Genomic DNA, 27,231 nt, shown 5'->3' with positions numbered 1-27,231 from the left:
GGGGAATGATTCTGTTGCTGAAGGTTCTTCTGTACGAGGTTAGCACCTGGTGGAGAGGGTGAGCATTGTTGTCGAGGATACTATGCAGTTTACTCAGCATCCTCCTCTCAGACACCACCTACAAAGAGTCCAGTGGGACCCCCAGGACGGATCCAGCCTTCCTGATGATCATGCTGGTCTTGTTGGCGTCTGCTGCCCTCAGTCTGCTGCCTCAGCACACGACACCAAAGATGATGGCACTGGCTACCACTGACTGGTAGAACATCCTCAGCATGATGTTACATACGTTGAATGACCGGAGCTTCCTCAGGAAATAGAGTCGGCTCTGGCCGTTCTTGTAAACAGCCTTAGTGTTCTTGGCCCAGTCCAGTTTGTACTGGTGTACTCCAAGGTATTTATAATCCTGGACAACATCCACAGTCACACCGTTGATGGAAATGGGTGTGGGAACACATGAAACATGAAATTCACCCATGGTTTCATTCTGTCTGCCATCCCTTGATTCTACTTGCTTTGACTGGTCAAATGAGATGTAAACCATCAAAATTGGATAAGGTGTTCTAGAGATATCACTATGCAAAACACACTGGTCAATTTTGACTGAAAATAGTATAGGAAGGGGGGTATGACCGAACGCAAGAGAAGGGTTAAGCAAATAAAATGGGTAAAAAAGAAATAAAATAATGTCTTAAAATTCAAAAGAATAAAACAGAATTAAATATATAAGCAGAACAGAATATGAAGAAAATATATACCAATAGATCATATTCCAACAATAAAATAACATACAACAGAAGAAACATCACAACAGCAGTGGTTTGCCTAATTAAATAAGCTTGAATGCTAATTTAAAAATATGTTCTTGTAGTTCTTGGCAAATATGTATGTGTTTGTATTGTCTACATTTGAGTATGACATATGTATATATGTGTTTGTATTGTCTACATTTGAGTTCAAAGTGTACAACTACAATCATTGACATTAGAAAAAGGTTAAAAATTGAAAACCTTTGTAATAAAAAAAAAAATAAAGAATTGTATAAGAGAAACATATGAGATGTAATGTAATGTGTTATGTACTTACATATATTAACACATCTAGTTATGAACTCAATTAATTTCCATACAGTACATGTGTACACAGTGGCTATAGGTCTATAAGAGAATTTCATGAGTTGTGGACCGGCATCCTGCTTTATTGGATAACTGGGAGCCGGTGTATCTAATAAAATAAACTTAATTGTTATTAGTGTAGGAGCCATTTTAGTAAACCAGTCATTGAAATAGAGACATTCATCAGTAGTGGCAACTTTGATAAAAAACTGGAGGAAAAAAAACAGCTTTATATAGCCCCCACTCTTAGGTGCTACCAACAACAGGGTGCTATGGATAGATCTGTTTACATAGAAAACTCAAACACAAGTCAAACAATAATAATAACCCTGACTTCAAAATACATAAAATACAATAATTGACCATGTATCATTCATACGTTGAAAACAATAAAACAAAGCTACCAAACATAAATCTAACATAAATTCACCTCCCCCTACTCGATCCTACTCAGCGTAACCCTCCCGGAACGATAAGCAGGTGTTGGTTTACCCGCGGAATCTTTTAATTGCGCACCTTTCGGAGTTGTTGATGGGAGAGCCCCAAGAATAGCGCAGGTAAGTGTTTACACGCTGTTGAATATATCTGTACTTTAACATTAATGCTTACTGAACAGCATTCAAGATATTTATGCTGGTTGTACACCAAACACAATAAATGTGAGTTAAAATTGTCTGCAGACATAAAACCCTCCAATAAAGTTTTTTAAACGCCACACTTGTCTCATTCTTCTGCATTTGTGCCAATATTGTCCTGCTCAGTCATGTACATGCCATAGTGTTCACGAACTAAAATGTAGTGCAAAAACTACTTTAATTAATTCATTAATTAATTAATGACTTAATTAAATGAAGCTCACACACAAATGTAATCACCTAACAGGTCAGTCATATAGTTTGTGTTCTGGTGTCCAGCACAACCCAACATCTGTTTGGGTCACAATCTTTCAGTGCTTTTATTTTTTCTTCCAGCCTGCTGCTTTTACTACTGTTCCTGACGCATGCTTAGGGGAAAAAGGCTTGTCATAGACGGTTTTTTTTTTTTCAGAAATGGGGATGTATGTCAGTGACAGTGGCCTGAAGACAGTCTCAGTTACAGGGGAAAACATATGAATTTGCTCAAGGGCTTTCTGCCCAACCAAGATAGCTGCTGAAGAGACATTCTGCCTCCATTTGAGTTATTTTTGAAAGAAATGTACAACCCTTTGTGCTTTTTATAGGATTTATTTTCACAGCAGACATGTTGACTGTAAGCACAGGTGATATGAATAACATTACAGATCGCTCCATTGAAGTATCCCAGTAAGTCATGCCAGTAAAACAAGGAGAGGGCATGCATAATGAAGATTAAGCAGCTAAATGAAATGAGGCCATTTGTTGTTTATTTCACCTGTGGTTTCTAACAGTGATGAGTCAAAATGTCTGCTGTGAAAAAGGCTTAATGCTGGTGTCGATGAATTGATGCATGCCTCCTGTGCAGTAATGGAAAGAAAATGTTTCCTACATGAAAGATGCTCACAACAAAGTCGTGCTTTAGCTTGAGTAACTGCTTCATGATTCCTAGAAGGAGACACCGCTGTTTTGTTTGTGCTTTAAGCACCACAAGCATGGTATCATGATGTTATCTATTAAGGAAGGCACACACTTCTAATGGTGATATTAATCTACAACTCACTACAAAACAGTATTTAGAAAAATAATAGGTTATGGGGAAATTATGTATTTTGATGTTGTAGTGCACTGTCTTTCAAACTGAAAAGTCATTTTACTGCATCAGTTTACTCAAGACATCAGACTGCCTCTGTTATCTAATCTTCACACAACATGCCTCAAACTGCCATTATCATGCAGATGACAGCACACCGCAATCATTATTCATACAAAGCTCTGATAACTATTGCTGCCTCAAATCATTGTCTTCCCTGCAGCTTTGCTGGCTTATCTGATTTCAAAGTCAAGTACTGCATATATAGAATTACAACACAAAGTCTTACAATTTGTTTGGGTACCATATAAAATGTTGACTAAATTAAGGATCATTAATCACTTTGTCCTTTTTTTGTTATCACAACCTATTATTATCCAATACAATTCTTGTTGCATCTTGGGCAGCATTTCAAAAAAAAAAGAAGCTTGTCACGGCATTAAAAAATCTGGCATTTTCCCCCACTCATCTTAAACAGCTGGCATTTAAAATGTTCAATAGCATTAAAAAATCGATCATGAACAAAGCCACACATAATATGAATCAATACATAAACATAATACATACATTGGACTTAGATTTACTGGACATGACCACATTTTACATGTAATTGAAATCATAAAACTCTGACTTGTATATTAAACCATAAAATAATCCGTGCCTCCCTTGCTACAGATTTGTATTTAAGGAAACAGACGGACACATAAGCAGAATGCCTCTCGTACACACTTTCTGGTTTTCAACAGATTCATTCAGAAACATCTGATTAAGTAAATGTTTACTTAAAAATGTGTATCATTTAATAATTATATATATAATGGTATTTTTGAAGACTTCATTAAAAAAATAGCAACATCCAGAAAATGTGATGTTCTTTGCAGTGGAGGAGGAGAAGGCAACTTTGTTTTTTCGACAAGAAAGTAAAAAGTCTCCATAAAGACAATTAGTCTGACATGTGTTATGATTCTGTAAATGGTGGGTGCATTGTATGTCCTGCTGATCGAGGATCTTTGTTCTGTTTAATAGTGTAATGAATTCATGCAAAACACGGTGAAACACACTCACACACGGTTAATGTTTTTCTTTATCCATCAGCCGATTGATAAAAGCACGTGGCCTCCACGTCACACGAACCTCAGCACCTCGGACAGCAGCCTCCGTCATTTTCCCGAAAGATGCTCTCAGTAATAAACTGCGTTGACTGTACAGATAAAGAAATGTGTTTTCAGCTGAAAAACAACTGAACCTCAATTCTCAAAGTCCTGGAGATCCGGCCATAATGCTACAGCTTCATAAACGGTATGAAGTGGAGCCTGCCATGTGGAGGCATCTTTTGTCACACTGATTCATGGCGGCTTTGACTTTATTTGTTGAAGATTTGATGATGTGCGTTTGTTTTTAACAACCCGGAAGGGACGTTTGCAGTCTGCTCTCGGCTCATTTTACGTTTTGCAGGATCTCACACCCGTTCCCTCCTCCTGATGTGTGGCACAGAGATGGAGGGAGACGAACAGAAAACTGTGAGTGCAAGTTGTTGTGAAATCGATTTGTGTTTGTTCATCAGATTGTCTATTTTACCTGCCCATCTCTAACATGCACCGCTGATGGGCTGTAACTTTGTAAGGGACCCGCTGAAGGAGTAAAGGTGTGGGCCGATCCTCAAAAGAAAAGGACTATGGTGAAATAATGGATGCCACCGCGAGACAACAAAGGATGCACGCTTCACCATCACCTCGTGGATTTCATATCTCCTGTAGGAAAAATAGAGTCTCAAATACTAATCGGCTTTAACTTAATTTTAATAGGATTTAATATCAACCCCCCAATCAGATATCCTTGCTGTTTTTTCGCATGAGGAAGAACTGCCACCAACATTTTGCCCTCAGCTCATTTAAAAACACCAAGAAAACACTAGGACAGCCTGACAATGAAGAATCGGACTGAACATGCAATGGGAGGATGATGTTGGACCCTTCAGATTTTAATGCTGGTGCCTGACAGTGCGTGGCTTTCAGCCTTCATTGGCTGTGTCCGTGAGAAATAATGCTTCCCTATTGGCTGGATAGAGGTGCACATGCTATAACAACAGGATATGCAAGAGCTATGGGCTGATCTAATAGCCTATCATGTTTCCAGCACGCTGTTTTGACCGAGATCTGTATTTTATTTAATGTGAACTGCCTACTTGAATCAAATGGTTCGGATGCTATAATATTAATATTAGCCTAATACTAATAATAATAATAATAATAATAATAATAATAATAATAATAATAATAATAATAATAATAATAGGCCTAATAACCATAATGGTCATTTATAATGGACCTGCCACTGTCAAGCTGAAGGCTGTTTTTATCTCACGGATGTTTTTCAATGAACTTAAAGTGTTGTTACTGATGCGCTCTGGACCAAGCAGGAGGACTGACACACACCCGGATACACACAACAGGATGCGAGGGCTCGCCATAGGAGGCTGTGGTTGGCCGCCTCTGAGCTGCTCTCACCGGGACGATGAGGAGGAATATTACGGCTCTGAGTCCCGGCCACGCAGTCTGGCAGTGGAGGATACGGAGGAAGACAAACACGAGGGAGGAGCAGGCCTGGACGCGGCTTCCCTGCCGAGTCTCTCAGAAAGCGGGACGCGGTCGCCACAGTGCCGATCTGCTTCCAGGGCCCGGAGAAGGTATATTATATAGTAGAGGTATTACTGTGGGTTCCTGTGCTTTTAAGGGGGTCAGGTAGTCCAGCGGTACCCAAACTTTTTCCAACCAAGGAGCCCCATTTGATTAGAGTGTGTTCCAGGGGTCCCCCATCTGGTAGGATTTTTGCTTTGAGGTGTTTTGTTGCAGAACATGTATGATACCCATGACCAAAATAATCATACATTCTGTCATGGTGTACTTAAAAAAAGAATTATTGTAAAAATAAATGCCCCCTGGACCCCCCCTTACCAAAAACCCACTTTGGCACATGAGACAACTGCGAGGGTTGCTTTCAGGAACCTGTGCAAAGCCGGAACCATGCTCTTCAGCAGCAGGTGTTTTCTGATTCAGAGGTCTTCCAACCAGGTGCTGCTCATCTGAAAGAAGTCTGTTCAGGCAGGTCTTGAGCCCATGTTTATTACTCCACTGTCTGCTATCATGAAAATAATACAAAAAATAATTTAAAAAAACAATACAGCTCCATAGTCAAAACCAGTACTGCAAACTGTATTACCAGATCCAGTCCTTTTTTCTTCAACTTTGATTATTCCGAAATTATTCCGTAATATATGATAACAGGCAAACTGCTATTTGTATACTTCTTTTTAGTGGTGCAGACCAGATCCCAGATCAGTTTTGAAAGCACATTTTACATCAATACTAAACTGTTTCAAATACCTCTTATCAAGTCTGCTCTGATTTAACGTTAAAAAAAAAGAGGAATTATTCCATCCAAAACGGATCTGAAAATAGCAGGGGGCAGACAAAGGGCATCAGTTAGGTTGTAGAGAAGCATATATTTACCTTATGAAGTCCTCTGAAGTCCTCACTAATAGTCAGCATCTGATCTTCAAAATTAGGCTTCTTTAAAAAAATCACAGTGAAGAAAGTTTCAGAGAAAAATTTCCTCAACATTAAAGACATTGACACTCTTTATATTTTGAGGGATATAAGTTAGTATGAGTTATTAATAACTTGCTGCAGGACTCTTGCATGAGAAACATTAATACAGGGATCAAACCTTTGATCATTTCAGAGGGGATGTAGAGAAAGTTCAAACATTTTTTTTAAACGTAGAGAAAGTTAAAACATTTTTTAAAAGCTCATGTCGGAAGTGAAAGTCTGAGCACGTCAAATCTAGCGAATGATATCAACCTTGAGGATAGAGACTTTACTACAGGTTTCAGAAAGTTTTAGTTTCCTCTCTAGATATACAACTAATTAAAGACCTTGCACATCACCTGGAGTCAGACAGTAAATAATGTGAGATGTGCGAGAATGTTGTCAGTCCGAGGGCCTTGGGGAGTCTGGTACTGACAACAGAAACCTGCACCAGATGTCCTGTGATTTCTTTTGAGACTACAGGAAAGTGACACAAGAGAAGCAAACTTTCGGGATAAAGGCATTCATCAAACATGTATCAAATCCAGTAAACCACAAACTCTCATTCTATTAAATTTTGATTTGTTATACGTATCTATTATACCTTCTTAACATATCAACCCCTTAAAGTTTTCTTTCAATCAGCACATAACTAAACATTTATGGTGCATGATGCTTGAAACATCTTCCTAGTAATGAGGCGTAGTCAATTTCATATCCCAATTAGTCAAAATTAAATGGGGGATCAACTGTCTTGACATATATTTAAGGTCCATCCATCCATCGTTATCAGCTTATCCGGAATCGGGTCGCTTCAAAAGCAGTTTTAGCAGAGGATCCAAAACTCCCTCTTCCTGGCCACATCAACCAGCTCTGACCGGGGCATGACCGTTCCTTCATGACCAACATCGATGGACTGATTGTCGAGAGCTTTCCAAAGACAACATTGGAGACCGAATCAGACATTGACTGTCATTAAATTAGTCTATTAGACTCGTACCATAATCAACTTAACACAAAATATGCAAATTACCCACAACTCCCAAAATACTAAGACAACATTTGCACAATTCAAAGAAGTGGTGCACATGAACAGACAAAAACAGTAACTTCCTAAACATTATAACTCAATTTGCATACATACATTATAGTTTTTATTGATGATATCATTGCTTGCTTCAAGCTATAAATGTTTTTTGAACCCCATTGGCCAGTTTCATGAGAGGAACAACACTGCACACGGTAACCTTAAACAACACTGCACCTGTAGTAGATAGAAATGTGACAGCAACATTATAGGGGCAGGGAGGCAAGTTGTTCTCTTCATGCTAAATGTCTTTATTTGTTCTGTCATCTTCACTAAATTAGATCTTGTAACAGGCAGATTGATAACAGCAACATCCAGCAGCCTCTGCTCAGTGTTTCTGATGCAGCTGCGGTTTGTGTCCTGCAGGGAGAGCTGCTGAGCCCTTGTCGCTGTGCTGGCTCTGTGCGCTGCACTCACCAGTCCTGCCTTATCCGCTGGATCAGCGAGAGAGGCTCCTGGAGCTGCGAGATCTGCTACTTTAAGTACGAGGTCCTGGCCATCAGCACCAGAAACCCACTGCAGGTACACTCACAAACTCTCTCTGGCTCTGTGTCCTCAGCTTTATTGTGAAAACTCTCTTTCATGGGAACTTGTAAAGGAGCTATTTTGAAGTCCTTGACATAAAGCAAAAAGCCATTCACACACTTCACATCGCCAGAGGTGAGTAAGGGAAGAGTGAACAAGCTAGTTATCTCATCAGTGGACATTGATTAGATAATGGTAATAATGGTAAACAGCAGAGGCCATGCAGTGTTTACACTACCAAAATCAGACATTTTGGACAGATTTTGTCAGGTCAACCTGTACTTATTCCTAACAGAACACAGAGCTATTTATACTGTTTTTACAGAAAATAGTTGGCACATTTGAACCAAAGTGTGTGGCCAACACACAGTAGATGCCAGCAGACAGTATCACCAAATGTCATCGGCCTCTGAATGCTAGAACAGAGATATTATCAGATGAAAGGCTTGTTCCCTAAGTTGCATGTCTTTCCAGACATCCCTGCATCTCTGAATAAACACTGTAATGTTTTTGAAGAATTAGTGTAATATGGTAGTAGATACATTTGTATTAAAGGCAGAGCAGCAGAGGGCCGATGAGGCTATGATTTTTAGCAGCTGTCCAGTGAACGACTTGGCGCAGTAGTTAATTTGAAAGTGTAGAGAGTGAAATGGGGTAATAATCATACATTTGTCTCGCTGAAATCAATTTTAAGAAATACTCACCGTCACACACTGTCAATATGTCAAAAACTGAGACAAGAGTGAATGCAACATTTTTTGAATGCATGTGATGTCATTTCTGGTTTGTGATTGTGAATATGATACATTTGTATAATTATTTTGATATTTAGAAATATGGCTTCTGTTATGCTTCTTTTATGTACTTTCTCTAGATACTTCTCTCTTCTAAGTAGTATATTGAACTGGTGATCGTTTGTGTACGTTTTATCACTCTGGTTTTTTTTTAATTCACCACATCTGCCATTAGTGTATTTGCTGTATTAGTGTGCATAATGTAGGAATACGGGTGTGCTGCTTTTTTTTAAGCATGCAGGTGTTAACTTTTCACTATAGAAACTGAGACAAACCTTGCACTATTACAGTATCTTACATAATTAAGAAACACTTTGATATGTACATCTACAGTTCAGGGTTTCAATCCATTGCTGGGTCTCCTTCTGTCTTTCCTAGTGGCAGGCCATCTCTCTGACTGTGATTGAGAAGGTGCAGATTGCAGCCATTATTCTGGGCTCTTTGTTCCTCATCGCCAGCATCTCCTGGTTAGTGTGGTCCTCTCTCAGCCCTTCAGCCAAATGGCAGCGACAGGATCTCCTCTTCCAGATATGCTACGGCATGTACGGCTTCATGGACATAGTTTGCATAGGTAAGACTCAAACATACTGAGCCTGCCATGTTGTTCCACAGGCAGTAGTTGAATATTAACAAGTCCGGTATGGGATTTCTAATCGTACACTTTTTATCAAAAAACTCAGAAATTGAACCTCATGGAAATGTGAGGATATCCCAAAAGTGTATAGGCTTTACCTTGCCAGTAATATAAAATAATAAAACTGCATGACATTTTTGTTGCATTACTGTATTTGTTGCATTCTTTCTCTACTTAGTTTTTCTTTCTTTATAAAGGGATTTTAAAAAAAAAATGTTTACCAAACATGGGTCCAAAATACCCCAAAACAAGTCTAGTAAATTGAGCTTTTGATTTCACAATTGTATAGTTGTTATTCACCCTGTACCTTGTGTCCCTTTTCAGTACTTCCTGATTTTAATCGAACAAACAACTGTTTGTTTATATGTAACCCCGTTTCCTTCCCTGACCTCCACAACCCTTTGTCCTAATGCGCAGGCCTTATAATCCATGAAGGATCGTCTGTTTACCGGATCTTTAAACGCTGGCAGGCGGTGAACCAGCAATGGAAAGTGCTGAACTATGAGAAAGCAAAGGACTTAGGAGACCCCATCAGTTCCAGCAGTAAAGTTCGAGTTGAGAGGAACTATGACGGCGGACAGAGGGCGAGTAGACATGTCAGGACTATTCTCAACCACCACTGTGGCTACACCATTTTACACATCCTCAGCCAGTTAAGACCCAACAGCCTGCGCAGAGACAACCATGAGGTGGTCATGAGGGTGACCACAGTATGAGTCCGGGCTACATGGACAAACGTGCTCTGATGTTTAGGAAGAAGGTCAACGTGTTGATTGGGATTTCATTTTCTTTCAAATCCTTATCTGCCACATAAACACTGATGGTTATTTTTGGTTGCACAGCATCTCCCTGAGCTCAAAGTTGACCATGAGATATATTTCTGAGATTTGGGCAAAAGGAGAGTGTTGCAGTGTTTATAAACAAAGACTGTGAACACATGACAACTAATAAAAATGTAAACCTTTTGAAAAAGAACATTTTTTGATTAGTAGAGCTTTTACATTTTTTTTTTTACCACCATGACCAATTTTCCTTTCCAAAGAAAAAATAAAATGAATGTCATTTCGTTTGATTTGGATTTTACTCTATAATAGAGGGTTTATTGGTGAAAATGATTGTGCTCCTATCAACATGTTCCTGAGGGTCTGCCATGACCTGAAAGATGTTTCACTTGAAGCAGCATCGATGGATCAAACATTAAATAAGAAATCAACTCTGAGATGCGACACAATTGCTTGAACTTTAAAGTTAAAAGTACAATTCATGTTTTTGTAATAAAGATGTTGTTGATCTCAACGAAAAACTTGTGTTTTGTTTTTTATTCTTTCATCCGTAATGGATAATGGATTTTAGCAGATGTAGTTTCAAAACAAATTTGACAACCATTAAAGTGCAGATTGGATTTTCCTGTTGGGATTACAAAAATCTCTGCCTAATTCCTGTAGGAAAAATCAAAGGACATGCACACTGGGTTTGACAATTCAGATCAATTCATTATGCTTTATTGGCGTGTAACAAGGTGATATTAAATTAAACAAGGGCAATATTGCCAAAACTTCAAGTAATAATGAAATTATAAAGAAAGAAAAAGTTGTGATTCATCATAGTCATAGAGTTCTTCTTTCTTCACTGTCAAGAATCAAATAAAGATTTGTTAAAATTCTGGACTAACAATCTCATAATTTGGGATATAGAGACAATGACATAGAGCACAGTTTGCAGCAGACTGTGCATCTTTAAGAACATCTCGTGGAGCTTTAGAACAGGAGGGAAATAAAAAGACAATAAACACACAACTCTCCTCTAAGAATTGACATAAGAGTGCTTCTCAATTAGCATGAATGACTAATTTAAACATACCGTAAATGTACTGGTACTAATTGTGAATTACAACAAGTAGATGAGAAACAATGAAACAAATCTGCATTAGTTCAAAAATAATAATGTGGACCTCCAACTACAATAGCCTATGTAAACACCCACAACTGGCTTTCGACCTGGGGGTTATTCAGAAGGGGCTGCAAGATGATCAGATTCAGAACGGAGAAGCTGCTTATAATGACGTTTACTTTCTTGTGGTTTTTTTTGTACAAATCTGTGCTTAACAATCTTAGAATCTAAAATTACCATTTAACTGAACAATGCGTGCTGTGATTAGATAACTGAGTTCATTGTAGGCTACTCGTTCCAGTTCCATTTTAAACTATGCCAAACCTTTTCTGGCATTATCAGTGTTAATTATGGCAAGATGTTGCTGGCATACATAAAAAATTAATTCTCACATCAGAATATTTTTTTTTGCATTAGTGTACATGTAGCTACAAGCCAAAAGAAGTAAGAACAGCCCTTATGTAGTTATTTTTGTTGTTTTCAGTTATTTTTGCAAAATAATTTGAACTCTACATAAAAAAAAAAAGTATTATTCGTGTATTTAAAAAAAATATTGTTTAAACAATTATTTTACATTTTATTATTATTTATTTATGTTTTATTTAGCTGTTTTTTTAAGGCTTCCACCTTAGTTCCCCCTAAAATGTTTGAATGTGTACATTTTGCAGCGTATAAATTCAACAAATCTGGCAACCCTGAAAAGACGCTTTGCGATGACGTCTAATCTCCGCGACTCATAGCCGGTGGTAAACTCACCAGAAACAAACGTGGCTTTCTGTGAATGCATATCCCTTTTTATTTAGTTTTTCTCTGACAGATTGAATATTGTCTTAATTATTCCATCATGAGTTCGTCCATGCCGCAGAAGCGTTACTACCGACAGCGGGCCCATTCCAACCCGATGGCTTACCACACGTTCGACTAGTGAGTGATGGACATGTGTTTCATGCTCTGCTGTCTCTCACTATCTGCTAAAGTTGTGTTTGTCACATTGTGTATTTTCACGGGAAAGGAAGATGCTTTTAATGTAACTCTGGTAGTATGTCTCCCTGAAAAATACTTGTTTGAGTATCCTTGGATTTCGGAGGTTTGTCTGTAGTTTGGACTCTGTCACATATTGCAATGTACAGTTTGTATTGATATTATTTTTCCAAGTGATTGTTTTATCAAAAGACATATATTTTTGATATGATATAAAACAGAAAGAATCAGTAATTAACCAAAAACATAATGTTCGGCCGTTTTTACTTGAAACATTGATCATTAAAATAGTTGCCAATAATGTGTCTGTCGTGACAAATGTATTGACTAATCAATGCAGCTTTAATGGTAATGAAAAGTTATATTTAAAAACATTCACACTGATATCTTTTCCAAAAAACCCACATGTTCCTCTGAATAATCCAGAGCAATCTGTCCACTATTTTAAATCTTTCTTCTCTTTAAAGTAGTAAGTAATGTAATACTCTTTCCTCCTCAGTCCGGTGTGTCCTGAGGAGATGGACTGGTCTAAGCTGTATTCAGGCTTTTTCGCAGACAACCCCTCTGAGAAAAAGCCCCCCCAGGTTGAGTTTGCAGACATTGGATGTGGATACGGCGGGCTGCTAGGTAGTTGACCAACTACAGTTTTCACAGGTCAAAGTTTTGCTCTGTACTGACTGCATGTCCTCTTCTCTCTTGTCTCTGTCTTCCCACAGTGGAGTTATCTCTGCTTTTCCCTGACAAGCTCATGCTTGGCATGGAGATTCGAGTAAAAGTGTCCGATTATGTTCAGGATCGTATCAAATCCCTTCGGACCTCAGAGCCAGGGAGCTACCAGAACATCGCCTGCATTCGCAGCAATGCCATGAAGTACCTGCCCAACTTCTTCTCTAAAGGACAGGTATGTTTGCACCTGGGTGTCTGCTGCTGTGTGTTGACAGGAGGGAGATTTTTGGTCCTGAGATGGTGCAGTTTTATACCCCTGCTAATATAGCCACTTGCTGCTCTTTCCTGACCAAAAATACCCAGCTCCGAATATTAATTTTTTGTAAATGCATCAACATGTACTTCCCTGTACTTTACACCTAATGAGAACTGATCATACTGCATGGACTAGTCTTCATATGATTACGTACTACCAAAAAACAGTGTGAGAGAGTTCACTGAAAATGACATGTAGTCTTTGTGTCTTACAATCTATGTTTTCCTTCATGTCCTGATTTCATTTGGTGTTGTAAGTAGTGCCAACACCAAAGTTTAACCAAAAAATTCTGCACTTTATTCACACTGTTGTTTGTAGTCCTCTGACCTTCATGAGGATACATTCATTCATTTATTTTAACTGTGCAAGATTTTGTTGGTTCTGTCACAGTCAAAGTTTATGGTCCATGCAACCAGTCTATAAGCAACAACATAAAGAACGTGTTACCTGCTGACTGTTGACAGCTAAAAAGCAGAACCTTATAACATAATTACGATGGAGCGCGACACGGTAAGATTATCAGTAATGTTGCACCTCTTACCATCTGCACACCATCACTGTGTTGCCACTAACAAACACCATGGGCAGAGTCATAGCTGACCTCATGGAGAGAATTTAAATGAAGCCCTCTGTAGCAGGAAGTTTAAAGTTTGTCAGTCTTGTAAAATGCATGCTCTCTTCCCCTGAATGTTAAGGTTATACATAAAGCAGGACACTTCAGTATGTTGACTAGCTTGCGTTACATGATGACAGCTATGTCATCTACAGTGTATTTGAACAATGTGTGTGGTTAAACAGTATTTCAACAATTCTCTATAAAATGTGACCTAAACAAGATATGACCTGTGTCTCTGACCCACTGCAACAATTTTGTGGTTCTTCCTAGGCCCACACTTTCACCAAGTTTCATGAAAATCTGGTCAGCAGTTTTCCTGTAATCCTACTGACAGCGAGTTGAACAGACAAAGAAATAGACGGATCACCTAAGCCGAAAGCATGACCTCATCTGCAGATAAAATTACATTTGATGATGTTTGTTGTTACTGAAATGGAGCTTATATATACAAAAGACCAGAAGGGTTTGTTACACTGCCTCAGACTGGCCTTTTAATAACCTTAAATAAAGCTGACAGCATGTCCCAGTGCTGCCAGGGTAATAAGAATATGCATGTTTCTGTGGAAAAATAATTACATTCCTCATGTTCAACCTATTGACTGAATGAATTTATACAGATTGCTCATTAAATCGAGGATTTCACAACAATAGGGTTATTGACTGACACGCGAGGCAGTATAGAGCAGTGCAAGACGCCATTTATCCGTTCCAATTAGCTGCAGTAATCTATGACTTGTTGAAGGTCGCATTAGATTACACACATTGGGCTTAGTGTACCAGGGTAAATTTAGGTACCCTGGGTAAAAACTCACCTCATATGCCCTGAGCAATAAAAACGAAGAAATGAAAATAAGGGAGAAAATCCTTTAACACTGACACATTTATGGAATACAACTTATATAGGTTAAATCATCTATAAACTCATGCATTTACTGAATATTTGTATTATGATTTTAATATACTATAACTTGTACATTATGGCTATTATTTCTTCAGGCTGAGGCTTTTCTTTTAACATCAGGCTCATTTTAAGGAGTTTTTTTTTTCCTTGGCCTTGCAGAATGGTTCTTTATTTAGTAGACACTCCCTTCAGTCTGCTCAAAACTTGTTTTTGACTTGCAATAGCTTAGCTGAAATTAAAATGCTTTAAGCAGTACTTTACCTTTTTAGTATTATTGCCTTCCTTTCTCGTGATTAGAATAAAACCCCACCCTGACAAATGTTAAGAATCTAGTCCCAATCCTTCTCACATGTGTTTCAAGTGTTCTCACATGCAACATGTGTTTCAAGTGTGGAAACTGAAGATTCTCGGCGCGTTTTTTTTCCATCGTCTTCGTAAGTTCTGTAACCAAAAATGTGTTAAGGTTTTTCCATCTTAAATCACCAGTGAAGTGGCCCCTGAGGCTGCAGCAGTCCCTGGTGATTATCCCCACATCTTTCTGTCTATACCTGACATTATTTATATTCACTAATAAAAAAGTGTTAGTGGAATGGTTTTTAATGTATCAGCCAGACTGGGATCAATGGAGCCTTCAGTTGTGCACTTAATACATGGGGAACTTTATGGGATGGGGTGGGAGGGGAGAGGATTCAAGAAGGGAAATTCCAGTTTTCCCATCAGTGGTGCTTTAAAACCCACCACTAGATGTTACAGGGGGCATATTTAAGTTAAGATGACAATCGCACGTTCAAAAACCATATCATTAAAATGAAATGACCTGTTTGTTTTTAATTGTGCTTATGTTACCGTTTCCAACCTATTTTCTTTGTGTGTTTTTCAGCTGAGTAAGATGTTTTTCCTCTTCCCTGACCCTCACTTTAAGAAGACCAAGCACAAGTGGAGGATAATTAGTCCAACACTGTTGGCCGAATACGCCTACACGCTGAGAGTTGGGGTATGTACATAAGTAAGACTTGTTACATCTCGTGCTGAAAACAATGAATCTATCAACAGAGGTTTTATCTGTTTGTCATTTAAGCACAAATGAACTGCTTTCAGCTTCTCAATAAGAGCAGCGTCATATTGTAAAATGAGGACATATTGTAGTAGACAGAAATCTTTATTTCAAGCTCTGAAAAAGTGTTTGCCTTTTTTTTTTTACTGTTTATACAGTTCTTCTGAACAATTTAAAAACATTTTAAATAAGTATCTTTACAACCACAGTGCCTATGTGAATTGTAATTAATGTGTCCCCAGCCTAACTACAGGCCTCAATCATGTGTTATTAGACATTTTCGGTCAACAATGGAGCTCTGACACAGGAATAAAATAAATAAGAAACATCAGACTACGGCTACACAGACAATACTTGTCAGTATCCGTGCTTTCACTGAATTAAAATGCTTCACCCGGTTGGCCTGCAGCTGGCTGATGTCTGCACACACCCAACTTCTGCCTTTCGGAGGAACAGAACAACAGTGGTACACTCAAACAAGACACGAGCACTGATGGAGGTTTTTGGGAACAATGGAGGGCTTGTGTCTAAATTTGGCTTTATCGTTTTTTCCTCGTGTGTATTAGTGTGTCTCTGCGTGTGCATTGGTGTATGTGTGAGTGAATCTCTATGGCCTTCAGCATTGGCACCCTGCCATAACTGCTGGTGGGTGGGAAGGCTGTCAAGATTATGCTCATTGCAGGCAGTTTCATAGCAAAATTAACCCCTATTATAAATAAAGCCTATTGTTATTTTTTTATTGTTATTAACACTACAGTGCCCACCTCTACAGTATGTAACTATGCCAGAGTTTACTTATAAGCTAATTCTTATTTGTAGTCCTTGGGGAAACTTACACAAATAGTGGTCTATCAATGCTATACTTCAGCAAGCAGTACAAAAACAGTATAAGACATTAAAATGCAAAGATACATTACAAAAGTTTCAAGCTTTCTGTTAAGTGACTTGGGGACTATTTTGGAAATCTGGCTACACCTGAAACAGTTATCAGGTGTGATTAACACCTAGGTGAACATACATACGGTGTCTAGTCCCGTCTTCGCTGAAATAAAACCTCTGTGCCAAAATTGTGTGGAAATCTGTGCCATTGCCAAGTTTTCTTAGAAATCCCAGTTCTTGTAATGTTATCTGTCCAGCCACAACGCAAACGACAGTGACACGGGTGAATTACCTCTGTGCTGTGTGTAGGTTATTTTTATCTTTTGCAAGAACCATTGGTCAGCACAGGTGATGTAACCACTGAATACAATGATGAAATGTTGGACCATATTTTAAAAGGAATTATTAAAACAGAAGAAAGAAGTAATGCATTAAGCAACCATTGAAGCTTATTCAACAACTGATTTTCCCAGAACTGTGTTAATGACCTCCCTGTGTTTGTCTGGTCATGTCAGGGTTTGGTGTATACCATGACAGATGTGGAGGAGGTTCACCTCTGGATGGTGAAGCACTTCAGTGAACATCCACTTTTCAAACGAGTCCTTGATGAAGAATTGGTACGTTTTCATCCCTTTGTAACCTTCTTAATGTCTGACCCCAAAATGATAATTCAGAAACCCTTCATTTGTCCGTCATTAGGGACATTTACATTATTACAACAGCAGATAGTGCAGGTAATTTGAGGAAAATATGTTTCAAAATGGCTAAGTATGCACATGTTTTTAACACGATAAGTTAAAAAAAAAACAGTATCTGTTTTTAAGAAAGAGACCATATCCAATTAAGAGCTAGCTGGCACTGCAGGAAATTGCAGGAGGGTATCAATATATTAGTCCCATCCTAAACCAAGTCACAACCGATAAATGGCCTAAATTACCCACTTTTGATGTGTTACTTATATGTGGCAGTTTGTTCAAAAGAGTAGGCAGACATTTTCAAAGGAAAAGTCAGACAATTTATGAAAACATGTTTACATCCCTAATCCCTTGCCATAAACCAGTTTTTTGGTTACCTAGTGGGACGGTAGAAGAAACCAAATAAGTATTTTCCAAATTCTCTTTTACTTTTACATCAATGACTCAAACTAAGAATTAAAAGATATCATTTTTATGAAAAGTGAATAATCTCTGTAAAGGATTTAAGTTTCAGTGAGTTTATCTGCTGCTGCTCCTTAATGTTTGTGTGTTAAATCTTATTTTGACAGGTTGGTGATGTCATCATAAGTCGCCTGGGTACCTGCACAGAGGAAGGAAAGAAAGTGCAGAGAAATGGAGGGAAAAACTTCCTTGCAGTTTTCTGGAGGATAGAGGATTTAAACTGAAGACCAAACCGTTTGGACATACAATGAACTGAAATGATAGTCTCACATGTATATGCACACGGAGGATACGGCTGCTCTGTGGATCTGGAGGCTCACTCCCCCAGCACATGAACAAGGAGTTGTTTTTTTTCCCCCTGGTATTATTGGACAAATATTTACATCATTACCCAATAAAGGGTTTGAGTTTTACGTTTTTTTTTTACCATTTGATTCCTCATCTCACGAATGAAGACGCAAGAAAAATAAATCACAAAAGCATCGATTACGACGGCACCTGTGAAGTGTTTTGTATCACCTTAAAAAAATATTTTGAAATGATTTACTTTGATTTCAAAGAGTTGCTTTTGATTTCCTGTAAAACTGTACATTTCTTTCAGTAAAACAAAGAAAATCAATGCTGGATTTGGTTAATTGTGATCAGCACCGTCAATTGATTGAAAGCCAGGTTTTTTTTGTGGCCTTTATCAAAAAAAGGATTAAGAGCAACAGCTTTTATAGTCAGTATGTTATATTTGAAGAGCAATTGCTTAAATATGTTCAAAATGACGGAAACGTTTCCATGTGATTGTATAACACTGTTAGCTTTGCGTTGTTAAATTGCATTGTTGGTGATGAACCTGAAATAGATTAGACTGAGAACTTTGCCAACAATCTATATCCTGGTTTTTTGTCTGGTTTACAAAGTAAACCGACTTGCCACAGCAGTGGGTTTCTGAGCTAATTTTATGATTTTAGCTGTATATTACAGGTTGGTGTTCTTGCCTGTCAGGAGTTGGAGATGGGATAGTGCAGGCCTGAAGCCTTTGCTGCTGCAGGGGGTGGTGATTAAAAACAGGACAGCACATGCCTAGGTGATGGAAACCCTGACATTTGGAAACTTGCATGATTGAACGGAGCAATTGCACTAACAAACATAACATCCTTTTTTTCTGAGATCAATGGAAACATATTTCCACCGTTACCTAAGAATGTTAAGTCATGCTGTCAATATCTGGCTTTTGTTCACTGTAAACTCTCTGCTCAATCTACATTTTTGCATTTTTTTTGTTGTTTTTATTCAACAGATACATCACAGCCAGTATTCATTAAACATGATCTTGAAACAGCATCTCCAAATATGCAGCTCACAATTTTTTGTTTTCGTTGTCAATATTGTACTTATTGTATTTAGCATTTGCCTATGGGCATAAGTCCATCTATAAATATTTCTAATCCATGCCAAATAGTTGAGGAATTTGTTTAAGCTTTAGTAATGAGGCAATCTCTGCCATTCAAAAGCATATCCACATGCAATCATTCATAAAATAATTTTAATTTCCTGTTCTTGGAATAGACTGAGGGGAAAACACAATTTTCTATGAACAAGATATGAAGTGTTTATGCAGTATTAGTCATAAGTGACTTTGGACTTGTTCTGACCAAGAAAAAGAGACTTCCGACTGGTGTGAGAGCTGGACCAGATACTTGAGTCACATGTCTGACAGAAAGTATTCACAGACGCTGTTGCGGTTTGATGTTAACCATACTCCTCCCTCAAATCTGCAATGTGGACGAGGAGCCGCTGTTCTGCTATTGCTTATTATTGCCATGTGGCAACAAAGCCATTCGACTTAGCCTAAGTACATCATTTAACATTTTAGTACCATCAGGTCATCAGAAGAGATTAATTAAAATATCCTGCTGGGGAATCAAAAAGAGAAACTTAATGATAACCATTTGGCTTTACCAGTAAAGCAATGTGGAACTTGCCTTCATAGCCAAAGAATTTGTTTCATCTGGACGTTGGAGTGTTATTCAGCTCGACGGTTGATCCCCTCCGAACGTGTTTACAGAGGCAGCTGTCCACGCTCATAAGGATGTGTTCAAACTTTACGCACTGATTTCATTGTCATCAACAGTGTCATGCACATGGTCAAAGCAACATAGTTTAACATTTTGACTCTTTTCTAAAGACTGATATCAATCTTACAACAGGTTTATTTCTTTATCCTGCTCCTTTTTTCTTCAGTCCAAGGCTTTTATTATTGTCTACTTGACTAACACAAGCCCACCAAAGGATCTCCTTATTGTCAAACAGGATTCATTATTTATTTAATTTGCCAAGTCACTGGCACTCAATTCTGCTTTTCTCTTCCGTCCTAATACTCAGGTAAAGGCGTGCATCTCTGCGGCCTGGTTTACATCTGGAGGGCTGTCCCTTGCTTCAAGCTCGGCCTAAATCCAAATCAGCCAAAGCATCTCCACAGTAAATCCTGACGTGCTTCTCCCCCACAGCATTTAAAACTGAGGTAAGATTCTACACAGCCACATCACAGCCAATCCTCAATCGTGCAGGCCTGTGGCATCAAATCCTTCCACTCATGAGAAAATCAGTTTTCGACTAATGAGAAACTTTTATTGACCCAGATTGCTAACCTTTTCCGCCCCTTCAAGTCAACTGAGAATCTTTACTTTATAACTTCTCCCAATTGTCCTGTTTTCCCACACTGACTCATATCTGAGCCTGTACTCCTGGTCTCTTTCAACATTTTGCCCTTTTTGTGCTCCAAAGCCCTACCATTTATTTTTTACTTTAGTCGACTATTATTCAAACTATGGCTGTCCTGACGTCAACATTGTTTACTAATTGGTTGTTAGTCCAAAATACTTTACAATACCGATATTACTGCAATATCCTTAGAAGATTTGAAAAAATAAAATAGTACTTTATTACTTTGAGTCAAATTCATCTTTAACTTTGTGAATTGTGCGTTTCTTCTCTTTTTGGCAAGTTACACTCACAATAAAATTGTACGGATGTGGACAGAGAGTCTTGATCCATAAACATACAGAATTGTAATAAAACAACAATTTATGTAGATGTTTTGGTTAACTGCAATACCGGTATCTTGTTACACCTCTAAACTTTTTTTAAATGGATATAGTACAATAAAAATTACAGTTGAAAACAGCGTAAACCCTTTATCATTACTCAAAAATAAGTTCTTACAGCCATCAGACTACACCACCCTTTCAGAAAACCATCTACACCGTGCGAGTGTAAGGTTGTACCAAATACAACAATATTACAGTTATCTTCAAGTCAATTTTTGCCCCACCCCACCACTTGTAAGTGATAAATGTTAGGAAATGTGTCCAAACATTTCTTATTAAGCCTTCCCGCTGATAGACACCAGTAATTATTTGGAGATGTAGAGCAGCTGCAACTCTCTAACTGTTTTCACCTGCTGCTCATGACATCATGACTGCTTCATTATTCCAGCCGGCTTGGATCAGATGAGCAAAATATGACACATTGCCAAGTGGTCCACAGTGTACAGAGCTGCACTGTGACTGAAGGTCAGGCTGAATCTGTACTTTGAAAATGTTTCTAATAGTCAAGTGTTTCTGAGTGGTCAGTCTTCGGAGAGATGCATTTTTTACTGTGTTATTTTTGCTTTGGATTGGTGATGCCAATTCATTTTGTCCATCCAGTCGGACCATGACAACATTTCTGCAAAACTAATTCAATCATTTAATTGCTTTATGAAATGTCCAAAATGTATTCATCTAAAAGAAATGTATTATTGGAAATGCATAGTAATATATCAATCTATCAAAGTGAACTTCCACCGGGGCCTTTCCGTAAGTTTCCACAGTGAATCCTTTTCTCATATCTGTGAAACTGTCCCCTGTTTTGACAGGTGAAGTAGGTTTCAGTTAACCTCCCGTTTGTGAAAAATATAACACCAATACAAAACAGAAAAAGTGTGCTAGCCTCCTCCAATTTTTCCCACAGTAATTCAATGTGTGAGCACAAAGATAGATGTACTGTGTGCAGTTAGGATATCATGATATTTTCTCTTTTGTTCAGTTAATCTGCCTTCACACAACAGACTTCTAAACCACCATAGACAATTCAAGTCTGACTAAGAGATTCGCGATGATAAGCAGTCACAGACATACAGTAGGATAGTGATATCGACATTCTGATCTAATGCGAATATTTCCCAAATTACCAAACTCTTTCAAAGGTTTTGGTCACCCTTTGACATTTAAATGATTGCCCCTGTTAGAGCAAACATTCCATTTGTACACAAAAAAATACATAATTCCCAAATTTAAACTTTTTATTGTTATTATAGTTTATTTGTTAGAGACCATTCATACAGACGGATCAAAATCACCTGCATTTTTTCCTTCCGTCTAACATAATTTCTGCAAGGAATAATTATGTCCCTCAAGCTGCTACCTTAATAATGAGAATAGAACCACAATGTAAAGATGCATCAACATATGTTTACATAACATAACACTTGATGATCCAATAGGTAGTAGATAAAACATACTGTCAAACTACAAAGTAATACAAATGCTGTAAAATCTAGCTAGATATAGAAAATATTTTAAACATATTTAGAAATGTCAAATAACAAGCAATTGTTTTGGGAATGATCAAATATACAGAGATGCTGTTCAAAACATTTAATAACAGCTAAGACCCCAAAGTAAAACAAGCTTCAGAGGTAACAAATACAAGGCTAAGTATAGGAAGAGTGATTAAGAAAGAAACAGTGAAGAATGTACTCAGGGTTTTATAACAGCATTAAGGTCAGCTAGTGCTATAGGTACTAGCCGGAGTACATCTGTAAAACCTAAACATAACAAGCAATCATTATCCAAGTGTACAAAACTTCTACATTATGTGGCAGAGTTTTTAGAAGCAAATCACAAAAACATTTAGCTTATGTAAAGCTGCTGAAGTTTTCTGATGTTTCCGATATTATTAAACTTTACAAAAGACTGATTCATACTCAATCCCATGTTTGTTGTTTTCAGCCCCGAGGATCACTTTGTTAAAAATCATGAAGGAGAGGCATTTTTTTGTCAAATACCTCATACAAAGACAGTTCATTGTCGACGTCTGAAAAAGTCTTTCATATGACACACAGCACATCTTGTGTCCAGATGTTCTCATAACATTATCAGATGGCCTTTACCAAACCGTGAATACCTATTTTACATTTATACTGAGATGCATTATCTTTACTGCATGATCAAAAAGATATTCACTTTGTCTTTTTTTATTTCATTTCAAAATCCTCACATCCTGTGTTCTCCCCAGCAGCTGCTAGGTACATGGCATGTGTTGATAATTTATCTGTGTATACCCCAGCTCTTCAGCTGAATGACTTACAGAAAACAATTTTGCAAAAATGTAGAAATTTGCAATATGTTTTAATATCATTGCGAGAAAATATATATATTCTGAACAGTGAAAAGTAATCAGTAATAATTAAACAATTTAAATTAAAACAGCTGAAAATGAGACATTTGGTTTAGCTTCAGTTGTATAAATGCAATCTTTGCCAAATTGTAATTTGATCGTATGAATTAGTGATGCAGTTATAATCTTTTTTTTTTATGTAATTACTATTGTTAAATAACATCCATGTCACAATCCATATTTAAAAAAAGTTGTGTACCATGATGGTGCCGAAGTGCACTGTTTGGGTATACATCACACAAATGCTACTGCTACTACTACTACTACTACTACTACTACTACTACTACTACTACTCTACACTACTACTACTACTAATAATAATAATAATAATAATAATAATAATAATAATAATAATAACAATAATAATAAAACATTTATTTGGCGTTTTCCAAGAGCAGATGTTATACAATGCTTCACAACAAAAGATTAAATAATAGAAATGCATCAAGCTAAAAAAATAAAGCACCAAACACAATCTGCACAAATTTTGTATCCACAAGTATTATATCAAATCAGAGAGACTTCCAAAAACATGTCTCCTTGAGTGAGGAACATCCAACAACTGATCAGAGGACCTCAGGGACCTGCTGCTAATGAAGGCTGCACGAGCCAAACAACACAAGGCTCTAAACAATATCAAGAACTATGAACTGGATACCTAATTGAAGGGAAAGACATTCTAGAAACATTTTGGAATACTTTAAGGTGATTTAGGGTAAAACTTTGGAAACCACTGACCTAATGTATATATGGGTAATCACGTAATAAACATGGTCTTTCATAAGCCATATACAATAAAAAGCGTAGGGGGAGGGCTTGGAGTAACCATAAACATCATCTACTCCAGCCTGCTGAGTGAGTGAAAACAATTAGCACAACCACGAGACACATACTCACTCATTCATCTGCAGTCATATACACACCTCTGTGTGTGTGTGTGTGTGTGTGTGTGTGTGTGTGTGTGTGTGTGTGTGTGTGTGTGTGTGTGTGTGTGTGTGTGTGTGTGTGTTTAGTGTGAGTACATCATTTTTCCGATACCACCCAGACAGGCAGACATGAACTTTAACACACTAATGTTGCAGAATAGCAGCCTCATTCTGGGCACTGGGCCAATACAGTAAGGGGGAAATACCTCTCAGGCGACCCCCGCTGCGCTCTATATCATGATCTACAACTGAGCCACATCACTTTGCACCTTAAGACAGCACAAAGAAGCCATTCTTTCACAGGATTTCTTATTAGATTTTTTATAATCAATATAAATCCCTGTTACTCAGGCATGGCCAGATTTATTAAATAATGTCTGGTATTTTAGAGGGTTTAATTCGTGTCAGCTTCTTGTGTGGTCTCAAATTACCAGCCTGCTGAACATGAAACTGAAGATGAGCTTCTGAGCCCTCATGCCAGCGCATAATGTGCAGATATACATCTTTCCACGAAGAAGAAAATTAGGGAAGTATGTCATATGAGTGCAGTAGAACAGCCAGATGTAAAGAAAACAACATTTCTTTGTTTGATTTGTTTGCAGTGCATTGTTTAAGCCCCCCGACTCATCGAAACACTGTGACCTTGTTTAAAAGTTGGTTTTGTGTTCATGTAAATTTCAGAGGTCAGTTTTTTTATCTTTAATTTTTCAAGATAACCACTCATTTTCCGCTGACGAAGTCTTATATAACAACGTTTTCTGACACTTGGTTGACTTAAATTCAGCATCACGGTTTGTTTTGTGTTTTCTGAGTCACATGTTAGGTCACGATGCTTAAAAGAGGGTCTTCTGATGTAATTTTTTTCCCCGGGGGTCTTGATCCCATAAGGCCATTGACATATTGGCTGTTCATCATTGTGCAACCTTATCTGACTTATATTTCTCATTGTTCTACTCCTCGGTTTATGCTAACACATGTTTATTCAATTTGTTCGCATAAGCCTGACCCCTGTGTCGTTAAAAAAAGTATGGCTTATATTATTTCTATACTCTATGACAGGGTCGGTTCCAGAACAAATCGAATGGGGGGGCAATCATTTACCACAGGTGGGCACACACTGCCGTCAACAACCAACACACAAACACCAACGCAACTTCAATTTCAAAACATGCTGTAACACTTCTTGTCTTTTACACACATTGCACTGAGCACTCTCTCCCTCTCTCACAATAGGGTGATCAGGTGTCCTACACATTTAGCCGATATCCAGTATTTGATTGACAGTTGCCTATTTAAAACTTGGCTTTTATCCAAAGGTGTTTAGAAAACAAAAGAGGGTTTTTACCATGAGCTGTGTCAGATGTCAATCAATCAACAGAGAAATGTATTTACTTATGGGTGTAGCCATGGAGGGCGATTCCCAGACAGTTTTTGTGAGCTTCGCCAGAATATTTTTTCAATTGCGCACGTAGGTGAATTTGTTTTTAATTGGGGGGGGGCACAGTGACTCATTTGGGGGGCATGGCCCATGAATGACCCCCCATGATGCCGACCCTGCTCTATGATAAAAGTTCATGCAGAACACATCTGATAAATCCCTATCATGGATATTTCTTAAAATCTTACTCCACATCACGTGGTTTCTACCTAAATATCTACAAAACCAGCCCAGAAGCACTTCACTGTGTTCCTCATTTTTCCATAATTTCAATGTATCTTACCAAAGTTGCTTCATGACATTTTTACTATCAGTTAGATGGTTAGATTTCCTTACATACAGTCTACACAAGCTGTAGCAGGTCATACTCATAAATCCTCCTCGAGCCCCAAGCTAAATAAAATCATGCATTCTTTACTTGACCTTTGCAGAATGCCAACACATTAGACTGGCCCAGAAGGTTAAAACATTTGACTTAAAACGCTAAATGTCTAAACACTCTGCATTGCATCCCGTAAAACCAACAGCTGATAACATAATGTGATGTAAGATTTGATCCTTTATAAACCAGCATTAGGCTGACATGATACTTCTGCATGAATAATATTGTTCACTGTGGTTCTGCACATCCGAACAAATGCTGATATGTCATTTTTAGTGGCATCTAGTTAGCTGATGGGCTCAGTATAGGAACCAACCCATATGTGTTTCTCTTTCAAGCTGCAGTAATTTATAAATGCACCATTGGTTTTTGTATAGTTTTTGGCAGCTGTATTGTTAAAAGTGTTTTTTGATGTTCAATATTGGGGACATACCTTTTGATTCAACATGGTTATGGCCTGGTGTTGGTCAAAAAGATAGTTAAGATAATGATTATTAGGATTAGGACTTGGAAACAAGATGATGCATTTCAACACGCATATCCTGCAAACATTGAACAAGTTTAAACAAACCATATCTGAAAAGAAAGTCGGTCAAGGGTGAATTCAGTCTAACTCTCCCATCCAGTTGGCAATCAATCCTCAGTGTTTCTGTGAAACTGCTTGATCTAATATTTCCAGTGAGAGCATACAACATACAGGAGCAAATGTCAAAGCAGATTCTAAGTACAGCCCTTCGGATGTTACTTCACAGTTCGCACACAAGGTGCCTTGGACAGATTCCAGGTCAAATGAAATTAGGTCAACAATTTATCCCTCACTAGGAAACCAACCAAGTCAGCTAAATAATTGGTCATAGCTGGCTAAACAAAGCCATGCCATCTTAAAAAGACACAGACTGTCCCTGATACCGCTTCTTCTCCAAGTTAAGATTCAAATAATCTTCCAATGTCTTTGTCAACAGGCCATTTCTAATTTAGCAAATATTTAAGCTGTTTATGATGGCAAAATTGTAATTTAGCCCCCTTTTTGGTTATTGATTTATCTGATTCTGCTTAAGGTTTTGTCCCGCCTAAATCAATAGGATCTATAA

General features: G+C 37.9%; 2 protein-coding genes across 2 annotated transcripts; both read left to right on the top strand.

Annotated features, from left to right (window-relative positions):
* Nucleotides 1–1,585: 1,585 nt before the first annotated feature.
* LOC134883143 (E3 ubiquitin-protein ligase MARCHF9-like) lies at nucleotides 1,586–10,746 on the top strand. The gene is given in 8 exon segments (XM_063911347.1): nucleotides 1,586–1,669; nucleotides 3,912–4,115; nucleotides 4,242–4,336; nucleotides 4,441–5,477; nucleotides 5,480–5,502; nucleotides 7,857–8,012; nucleotides 9,188–9,380; nucleotides 9,861–10,746. Coding segments are annotated over 5 exon segments (1,023 nt in total). The 5' UTR covers nucleotides 1,586–1,669; nucleotides 3,912–4,115; nucleotides 4,242–4,336; nucleotides 4,441–5,125; the 3' UTR covers nucleotides 10,160–10,746.
* Nucleotides 10,747–12,052: 1,306 nt separating this feature from the next.
* mettl1 (methyltransferase 1, tRNA methylguanosine) lies at nucleotides 12,053–18,899 on the top strand. Its single transcript, XM_063909783.1, has 6 exons — nucleotides 12,053–12,257; nucleotides 12,814–12,941; nucleotides 13,031–13,215; nucleotides 15,694–15,807; nucleotides 17,262–17,363; nucleotides 18,011–18,899. The coding sequence occupies exons 1-6, from the start codon at nucleotides 12,178–12,180 to the stop codon at nucleotides 18,125–18,127; spliced, it is 726 nt and encodes a 241-aa protein (XP_063765853.1). The 5' UTR covers nucleotides 12,053–12,177; the 3' UTR covers nucleotides 18,128–18,899.
* Nucleotides 18,900–27,231: the final 8,332 nt, after the last annotated feature.

Source organism: Eleginops maclovinus, chromosome 20, assembly GCF_036324505.1.
Source record: "Eleginops maclovinus isolate JMC-PN-2008 ecotype Puerto Natales chromosome 20, JC_Emac_rtc_rv5, whole genome shotgun sequence".
NCBI lineage: Eukaryota > Metazoa > Chordata > Actinopteri > Perciformes > Eleginopidae > Eleginops > Eleginops maclovinus.
Note: the sequence above shows the minus strand (reverse complement) of the source record. Positions and strands in the feature narration are given on the sequence as shown.